Source organism: Siniperca chuatsi, linkage group LG4, assembly GCF_020085105.1.
Source record: "Siniperca chuatsi isolate FFG_IHB_CAS linkage group LG4, ASM2008510v1, whole genome shotgun sequence".
NCBI classification, from domain to species: Eukaryota; Metazoa; Chordata; class Actinopteri; order Centrarchiformes; family Sinipercidae; genus Siniperca; species Siniperca chuatsi.
Window position 1 is genome coordinate 4,728,625 of NC_058045.1, and position 10,445 is coordinate 4,739,069.

A 10,445-nucleotide genomic window follows, 5' to 3' on the forward strand; every position below is an offset into this window, starting at 1 on the left:
CTCTATATTTAAACTAATGAGTCATATTCATGTAGGAGCTACTGTCCCTGCTGGACTTGTAAAAATAGCAGACCTAAGTCTTTAAGGGACAGTGCTATGTACACTCTTAGAAATAAGGGGTTCTTCCTGAAGGGCTAAGGTTACACCCAGAACCAGAGTAAGGATTCCATTAAGAACCCATTCCATCCAAAGAGCCCTTTTTTGGAAGAAAGAGTTCTCCGAGGATTGTTAAACGTATGGGTGTTAAAAGATCCTCACCCTCAATTATCTGTGTGACGGCCCACATTTCCCATCATGCCTGAACAAACATAAAACACATTTGATAACAAATTGGTCTCCCAGTCCCTGTTTCAAGAACTACATCAGATCTAACACTGAGCATTCTTCAAAACTTGGCTAATTGCAGCACACGCATTCTTTCACCACAGTTGTTTTGGCTATATTAGGTAAGAAAAGCAGAGGGACAATTTGATTAAAGCTTCCAGCTTTGGCTTGCTACTAACTGACCAAGCGGACTCCAGATGTTGGAGCAGAAACCTCAGGCTTTTCCTAACACGTCTCAGATGAATCAGCCAAACACTGGAAACATTTCCCATGATTCACGCTGCTTTTCCAGTGCCTTAGCAGCCTTTTGTTGTCCCATTGGCCACATCAGTCTGATTCCACTGATCAGGACATGTGAGTTACATGCGATGCAGTGTTCAACAGAGCAAGCATTGTTCCTGAATCTGATTTAGACATTAATTTATGTCATGTGATAATGAAAGATAACAATATCTGATGATGTTACCAGTTGATAACATTCACGATAAACAAGAAGGAAAGATCTTGAGAATGGAACTTACCATTAAGAAGACATTTTGTTATTCCTTTTTCCTTTTAATTTATTTTCAATGGATAAGAGAAACAATGGCAATCTGAATAGAGCTAATTCATCTTTATTCAACCAAAAAATGATAAAACAGACTATTCTCTATAAAAAAGGGAAAACCCCCATAGAGGCCACTCGTATCTAGACATCTGGTCATGCATAATTCCTGCTTATTGAAAACTTGGCAATTCTGTGATGATGAGAATTTTCTCTGGAGTTTTCATTTTGGGCCCTAAACTCCCCAACAGCTCTTATCAAAAATAAACTCGCAGAGTTCAGTTGCTGCAGTGGGGGAAGACTATAAGCCTGTCTGTGTCAGGGTCATAACAGACACTGGTTTAAAATGTTCCACTGCAGGTCTTGGCCCCGTTGTGCTCCTACAGGTATCCTAATGTGCATGACATTATCAGTGCAGTGCATCTAGGTAGGTAACATTTGTCTTTTGGATTTTTTGCAGCCCTGTTGGTTTGTTTTATTATTTTCTTATATTTTACAGTGTTTACTCTTTATTATGTTCTGTAATCGACATCAATCTTATTATCCATTTCCTGTTGCCTGCTGCTGCAAAGACCCAATGTGATCAAAATGATCATGAATCAAATCTAATCTACTATTTTAGATTTCCGAGTTTGCCAAGCTTTTGGCAGAGGACACAAATTTAAAAGGACTTTGTCCAAAGCACTTTTGCTGTGTCCACTGTTGGATTTGTCTTTGACTGGCAATGTCGGTCTGTCCAACACTTTGGTCCTGACTGAAATATCTCAACAACTATTGTGGATGGATTGTCATTAAGGTTTGTGCAAACATTCATGGTCCCCATCCTGTAGACTTTGTTGATCTCCTGACTTTCACGCCATCACTTAAGGACAAACATGTTATTTATCCATTATGGCTACGTTTATGAACAAATACCTGCAAAATGAATGATATTCCCATCAACCTTAGCTGCACTTTGTGTTTAGTGCTAATTAGCAAATGATAAGATGATGAACATGGTAAAGATTATACCTGCTAAACATATGAATGTTATTATTGTTACTGTTACTGTTACAGACTCTTAGTGTTATTATTATTGTAAATGGTAAGTGAGTACATAGTTAATCAAGTATCTTAGTGAGCAGGATGTTGTATGATAAGTGAAGATATTTCTGTAACATACCCACACTTTGTAAAATCTTGTGAATGAAAAATACAGCTGTTAAACTTTATTATCATCTTTAGTGCGCCAACACACACAAAAAAAATGCAACCCTGGCTGGCCAAGTATTAACAATTGTGAACATAATGCTAAATAAGTGCCCTTCGGCAAGGCATTTAACTTTTTTTTGTTTTGACAGTGCAGTCCTCTGGGTAAATGTAGACCATTTTCCTCCTTCACCCATGCAGCTCTAACCCCACGCTGCTGCTGCTGTAGGTAAGACTTTGTCCTTAGAATTGCCTAAAATTGCACAGTGACTAGGTAATTAAACACAGTTTCACAACAATTTTAAATCCCAAATTGGCACTTATAGACCTTAAATCTGGGTGTAGACCATCCGTCACTAATTTGCTGCAAAACTCCCTTCCACCGACTTATCTGATTGACATGGAAAGGGTTAAAAAAACACAAGAGCAGACCATGAGATGGTCTTTGACCTTCCACCTAGGGACAGAATCTGGGCCTGTGTTTATGTACAGAAACTCTTTTGTGTACACACCCAGGGCTAAATAAGGTCTGTGTGTGGGCTGTCTGCCTGCTCTAAGCAGATCATGGTCCTAAAACATAATCCAAGCAGCCTGTCGTTGACAGCCAGCAACCTCAAAGAGAGCAATGTGGGAAAGATCATCTGCCAGGGGAGTATAGAGTCCTCAAGGCAAGGGACATGTCTTTTTCCCCAGTGTTCTTGCATCACAATGAGAATAAACTGAGCTATGATATGTGCTTTTGAAGTCGCTGAGTCCTCTGCTTTAAGTGTGACAACAATGCCAGTGATGCATTCAAAAGGAAGGCAGAATTTCTCTCTTATTTTGGAAGGATTGTGCATCTGGCACATCTGTAGCCCTGTGAAGGACAATTTGATAGCTCCATCAAATGTTTCTCCTGCTTTAAAGGATTATTCTGATTTATTACTTTTTTTTTTACTACTTTTAACTTTGGTCTTATTTTTGAAGTTATGGCAATCATTCCTGTCAGAAATAATAAAGTTGTACTCACCAAGTAAATTGCTTAAAATCTGTAACATGGTGACATTGCTAAAAATAGTCAGATGGAGGAAAAACACGAGCAGTCAGATGATCAGACTGGCTTTAAAGACACCCGTAGGCAGGGCCAACAAACTGGGGGCCTTGAGGCAAACATTTGCTAGTGGGCCCCTATTGATCCCCCATTTCTCCAAATCTCTTTTCCACTGTGTATGTATTTGTTTGTATTAGCAATTAGTTTGTGGTGAATATAATTAAGCACAACATTATTTAAGAATATGATAGTATATGCAATATATAAATACAATGCAAACAAATAATAATGGTGTTAAACTAGATTTTAAATTGTAACCTCCTCTAGAAGGCGGGGCCATACGTAATAATATAGTTGTTATATTTGTTTCAGAGGTGCGTGCAGTATTATCAAACTATTAAATTACCACAAAGTAATAACCACACAGTGAACCTGGAATGCTCCAAACCAAACCATGTTGCCCAGTTGGTAATCTAGCCTTGCCCCAAGGTTAGCCAAATTGATCTGGATGTGAAACCAAAGACAAAGAGTAAAATTATTACCCAAACTGTCGGCTGTAAACATCCATCACAGTTTACAATCTGACTTACTGGTTCAACTTTGAGCTACCGTACTCATTGTAATCATGGGCATTTTGGGTTTGTTCACTTTCAGTTTTACCTCCAAATAAAGTGGTTTAGCAAAAATATTGGCTTATTTACTCTGATTGACTGTCTGATTGTTAGGCTGCTGCCTTTTCTTGCCCTACTGGACTTTGTAGCGATGTCACTGTGCTTCAAGATCTCAGCAGTTACTTTGGTGAGTATGTTATGAATACAACTGATGGCCAAAACTATGAAAATAAGACCCACATTGTAATCAACAGGAATTAGCATTTAGCTGTAGTTCAGTGAAATAAAAGATAAAACAGTCAACAACCCTGGCTTTTCGAAGGTACTCTTTTTCATTTTACATTTCTGGCTTTTAGCTGACATGCTTACCTGACTGCAGCAGCTCACTGTGAATAAGAAGCAGCGGCCCAGTGTCTTGCTCAAGGACAACTTGACAGGAGTTAAAGCTGTTACAGGAGTCAAGCCTCTAACATTTCCATTATGGGGCCGACACTGTAATCACCGGGCAGACATGCTGCCCACCCTGTTGCTGTGGGTCAGATATAAAATTCTACCTGTAGTAACAAGATGAAGTTATAGAGAGGAAAGGAGCGGGGTGAGGCAGGTTGCCCATACAGCTAACTTTGGGTTCCTGTAATGATGTTTGCTTCAGGCCAGTATTCCCCCTAAAAACAGTTAATAAACCATGACTCACTAAAACTTTCTCTCTGAAAGTGCTGGATAAAACATCAGGAAGGCAGAAGTGAGGGAGGTTATATCATATTAAAAACCTTATTAATATTGATTGTCTCCCATGCTCAGAGATGTTATTAGGGTCTCATTTTCACCAAAAGGACAATAATTACTTGTATACTGCACTTAAGTTTGAGAAGAAATGCACTTGTTTGACAGCAGAGAAACCTCCAGAGTCTATTCTCTTTTAAAAAATAAAAAATATGTTAAGACAAAAAGGTAAATTGCAAATTACTTTTGTGGATATTTTGTGCAAGTCTACTAAAACCATCCTTAATATTCATATACGATTTTTCTTCTTCCTGCTCCTTTTCAATCATGGAACGTGTATTACTGTATTTTGTTACAGATTACATCTTATATTTTATGTAAAACGTTGTGTTGAAAGTGTACACTGAAGTGATTGAAAATAATAATAGCATGTAAAACTCACGCCTGAGACATTTCTCAAAAAGAAGTTGAAGTGACCATTTATTTTTTGGACGTTCTGTCCTTCAGTCACGTGTGGAGGGATTTCCATAGAGAGGAAGCAGCCAATGGGCTGGGAATTCTGCTCTGCATTTATAAACACTCTGATTTTCTTGTTTGGATTTACTCCAAATACCCCATTTCTATAATGTCCTAACATTGCATTGTGTTTAAACTAAGAGGTGAGGGGAGGGTCACAAAGTCTGTCTGTGGGACCAGAACAAACTGCAGAACACTAATCTCATCAATTTCCCCATGCAAATATTGGACTTATTAATCTTCTGTGCAGACACTTGTAGCCACACCATTCTCCCTGCCAACTCTCAAGGAACACATGAAGGCATTGTATACAGATGCTTCACATAACCCAGGAAAATTTCATGTTTATTTTGTCTTGTTACCATAGAGACATTATACTCTAGGGGAGATAGCAGGCTCACATGCAGTCTTGGGATGCAAATCCCCTCGTTAAGCTTTGCAATTGAAAATGCAAACACACTCAAGAGCAAGATGTCGCTAAAACACTCACAAATGTGCATAAACCATTAGACAACGTTTGTGGTAGATGTTGTCTTATTATATGTTATTTTAGCAATTTAAGACAAGCATGCGCAATTAGGTATGTAGTAATTCAATCGATGCTCTTTCAGTGTTATCTAGTAGCTTTTTTAACATCATTTTGGTAGTATTTTACCCGGAGCATCATTAGTTCTGCCAACCGAGTTGGACAGGAGTTTTGTTTTCTCCCCATTTCGTCTGTTTGTCAGTCTGTTCATCTGTCAGGTCATATTTGTATTTTAGAAAATGCCAATATTTTATAAATGGATTTTCAGAAAACAACACAAATCAAAACAAAAGACAACAAACACAAGACTTTGTAGAAAAGTTGGTAATGTGGCAAGAAAGAAGTTTTTAACTTTTCACACTGTTTGGCCAACAGAGGGGAGTGGCAGTGGACGTGGTTTTCTTAGGAGCACATAACTTCCAAATAGATTTACATTACAACATCAGACTTTGTGTGCCTATCAACAGACAGCAAAACAGGAACAAAACTCTATTACCAGGCCAACCAAACATCATGTAAGCACTGGAGAGCAATTTATGGTTTGGAAATAACTACCCTGGCAATTTTTCCAAACCTTGGTAAAGTGGTGGTTACAGGGCAGCCTTACTGGCCACTACAGAGCTGCAGGCGGTTTTAAAGACTCTGAACAGGAACATGTCATGTCCAATTTCAGATAGAGCCATGATAAAGTGAGCATGCCTTGATTTGAGCAGAAAAGTGCTGTCACATGCTGAATACAGAACCCTGCAGGTCGTCTGCTTTCAATGTCAATGCCTTTTAGATTCTATGGCGAAACGAAATTCACTGATTTGTGGGATCTAAAGGGATTGGCGGGTATTTAGTAAGCCTGGGTAGGTGAAAAATGGTGTCATCAATCAGTGTATTGTTGAATTGAGGGACATCACCAGAAGGCTAAACAGGCAGGTCTTCGAGCATGAATGCTAAAATATATTGACTGTGAAACACTTAATCTCATATCTTAGCATTCTTACATTTTCTTCATTTATTCTACGCAAAGAAAAGATCACAGAATTGATTTGGTGAGCTCCTGCTTAAGCTCACACTGCATCTTAATTGTTCCTGAGGCTGCTATGTGGGCGGAAGAAACACAATGGCGTAAGACTATGGGAAAGTGGTAGGTTGCTGAAGAAAACTCTAGGAAGGCTCACTGTGCTGTGTTCACGATTTAACTCAATTCACTTCTGCTACTGCGCAAGATGTTCCTGAAGGTAGAGAAATATAGTATAATAATAATATAAGAGTGGGTGCAGGTAGACCACTTAAACACAAAGATTGCACAGTGCTTCTCCAAAGAAAGGTGCCAATGAGTTGAAGAACGCCCAGACATGTGGACGTCATGTGGCGCGTGGCCTGTGACATTTGAAGATGTAAACGCAGGAAAGAAATGAAACGTTCTGCGAGCATTCTAGGTAGTTGGTGGAAGAGTCCCCCGACAGCTTGTGGCAGGCATTTTGTGGAGTGCAGGGGGGCCAAAATCTAATCAGTGACTTGGTACATCTGGTCAATATTAGCATTTAGTTCTCCAGGGTCAGTGGGTGAGTTCTGTTCACACTGAGGCAGCGAGGATTCTGCCAGTAGATAATTAGATGAGGAGAAATTGTTCCTTTATACAGTTTTCCTGATTTTTCTGCCATTGTTTTGATTAGAGGAACATTTGGTTTTAGATATGTGGAAAATTACATCTACTGCACCATTTAACCAGTCAGCGCGAACTATAATGCTAACTACTGTAGTTATATCTGCATTAAGATACCGCACACTGGTCCGCTCAGTGTACAGCTAATTCTTTAGCGGAGGTGGCGTCGTCACGCCAGTCAGTGGGGTTTATCTATAAATAAGCAAACAGAAGGGCAGATGACTCTTTTCATGCTTGTGGCGAACAGATCACAGTGCAGAAGAACTGAATCCAGCTCTCCAGCTGAGCTTTGATTCTGTGCCACTGAAACAAAGTGATACTCCTCCGTTCAGATCAAGAGCCACTTTTTCACTTTAGCTGCCAATGAGACACCCATGGAGAGGTTTGCCGGGACTTAATTGGAGTGGAATTTGCAGGGAGAGTTCTGACAGCCAGCGGAAGACAATGGGCTCAACAGCTGTTCTAAGTCCAAGGCTGATCCTGCCAACTCGCCATATGTACAATTTTGCGCTGAGGTGAGCTGTTAAGCTGTTTGAAGACACTGTCCCATTCACATACCAGATTTGCCTCACCCAAACACTGTACATCCCACACTAACTGTACTCACACTCAGAAGGAATAAGAGGAAGAACTGCTGCATCATATCACACTGAGAAAGATACATCTGTAGCTGACTTTACTCATGCTCTATGGGGCCATTGTATGGGCCTTTGCTTTCCAGCATCCCCCTCCCCAACACACACACTGCCTCTCTCACTCCCTTACTAGCCCCTCTCTCTCACACACTTTCATCTCTCCTCTCTGGGTGGATAAGGAGCAGCTCTGCCTTCCACTGTGCACATCCCCCTGAAAGAGCCATTCATTGCTGCCGGCAGAGGGACCTCAGCTCACCTCCTAACCACAGAGCGCCTCAGCTTCACTACCTCCTGCCTTTTGGCAACACACTTTCAATGCAAACATTCTCATGGTAAATGCACTCACACACTCAGCCGGGCACAGATTGAAAGACAAAGAAACCCCCCCCCCCCGCATTAGATGAGAACCCGACAGATGTTGTCTCAGACCTTGGACCATGGTTAGACCCTTGGTACATCTTTCCCCTTATGTATTGAATTTCATCCAAGAAAAGGAAGGTTTCACTGCTGAGCAATGAATGGCATGAGGACTGTGAGAGTGAACAATGAAAAAATGTAGAAAAGAAAATACCACCTGATGTGGAGTTTACATATAAACTTTTTTGCTTTTTGCTCAATACAATATTGGTGCAGGTTAAAGTTTGTTTAGTTTAAGTTATCAGCTTGTCATGCTTTGATTTATGCATTGGGGAAGGCACAGGCAGACACATCTCCCGTGCATCTCTGACAGAGGGGAGCAGAAGGAGGGAACAGGACAGTAACAGAGTGATTTGTAGCAGCACTTACCTCCATGACCAGGGCTGGGGAGGCAGAACAGCAGGGTCAGGAAGACACCGACCAGGACCGAATTCAGGGCTTTCATATTTTCGTGCTAAAAGTTAAGTCCTCCACTCTCACGTTAAAGACACTCCATTCAGAAGGGACTGAATGAGTTTCCAGTTTTGGGACCTGTTACAGGATACTCCTCTATGTGAAGGGGCAGGGCTGGGGAGGGATCATGAGAGGGACGCCCTCTTTCAAACCCCCCCCAGCACACTTACACACTTACACACACATACATCTTCAAAGATTGGAAAATCATTTCCTGCCTCTCCCTCCTTCCCCTGCACTTACACATTCACAAGTGCAAGACATGTTAATACACACATATGTGCAAAAAATCACACACAAAAACACATTCACACACATTTATATACATTCACATATATCAGCTCACAAACATGCCTCCTGAACCACCCCTCAAATCAAAGACCCCCATATCGGCACTACCTCTCTGGCCACTGCTGGATTTGTAGAACTCCCTCGTTAATTATTCGTCAGTAATTGGAGTGGCCTTTGGAGACCAGGGGCTGCCTTCTGCAAGGATAAACCTTTTACTTTTAATTAAAGACAAATCAGGTTGTCCAACTCTCTTGGCGCTTTATCTTCCTAGCCTTTCCCTTGATCAATGTCTCGTTCTTTATGTTTTTGTTCAACAAACCTCCTCCCAAAGCTAATTAAGCTCACACTTTAGCGTGGAGTAGAGGAGTGTTGTGTTGGATTTGCATTCACTATCTCTCCCCTATTGATAGGGCAGGGCCAACGGAAAAGTTATTTAAGGCACTCAGAGAGAGACTTTAATCGTGGTGAGTGCTGTCACTGAGTGTTTTCCATTTGGCTTTTACTTTCATTTTTTTTGTAATGAACATGCACACACTCCTCACAAGGATTAGTATTTTCTGGTTGGATGCTAAGATTAAACCTCAAGTTCACTCTCAAAGCCTGAACGTTCAATTTCACCTGTCTCACAGTCAGCTGGTTGGCAAATTATTCCTCGTTCTTTCTGAAAGCTGAAATGGGAATACAATTAGAATTTTCTAAACACTTCCTCTCAGGTGTGGAATAACTTTACAACAGTAATTCACTGTTGAGTGCAGCCCATGCAGTTCAATTAAAGTTTTTCTTTTCAACTGAACAAACAATTCCTCAGAAATGATCTTCAAATTAGCTGGCATATAAAATATGTTAAACCATTCCAAAAGATGAGAATGAAAGGGGCATTTTAAAGTAAAAAAAAAAAACCCTGTGTGTGAATACACATCATAAAACATGCAAAACATCAAGATTTCATACTTTTTCTCATTCATGACTCAAAGTGATATCCACACAGGAATATGGCTTAAAGTTCTCCTTTAAACAAAATCTGAGTATGGCTTTTCTTTGGATCAACAGCACCTCCAGTGGCAAATAACATAACAGCGCCACACTGAGGTGGCATTCATTTGTTGGGAAAACAACAGACACAGTGAAGATGAAGTGGACCTCTCATCTCTTTACTCTCTCAAAAGGGTGTGTGCGATTGTAGCTGTAAGAAAACCTGTAAAATAACACATGGCACTTGTAATACGACACTATTTATTGCAGGCAACCTTTTCTGACACCACAGCCTTCCTGATTATTTCAGCATGACACGAGCTGCAATTAAAATGCTCCCTCTGAGCCTCAGCCAACCGCTTGCACCGATGCCATATTCTCGCCTCCCCGGGGATGCATAATTTGCTCTGGAGGGATGTCACCCACTGATATGAGTGGGCTCCTGCAGTATGCTATGTGAGAGCACAGGCAGCCTTATGTAATCCGCAAAACCAGTGCCCCCACCTTCAGCTGATGCAAGTAGATGTGTGTGTGAACCTGCATTTATCAAAGTAAGTT

General features: G+C 40.7%; 1 protein-coding gene across 1 annotated transcript in view; it reads right to left on the reverse strand.

Moving 5' to 3' along the window:
• The window catches only part of cspg4 (chondroitin sulfate proteoglycan 4), a 69,073-nt gene extending 60,367 nt beyond the window's left edge, over positions 1-8,706 (reverse strand). The window contains exon 1 of the mRNA XM_044193805.1: positions 8,541-8,706. Coding sequence (XP_044049740.1) covers positions 8,541-8,616 — 76 coding nt within the window. The 5' untranslated portion in view covers positions 8,617-8,706. The remainder of the gene's footprint in view (positions 1-8,540) is intronic.
• Positions 8,707-10,445: the final 1,739 nt, after the last annotated feature.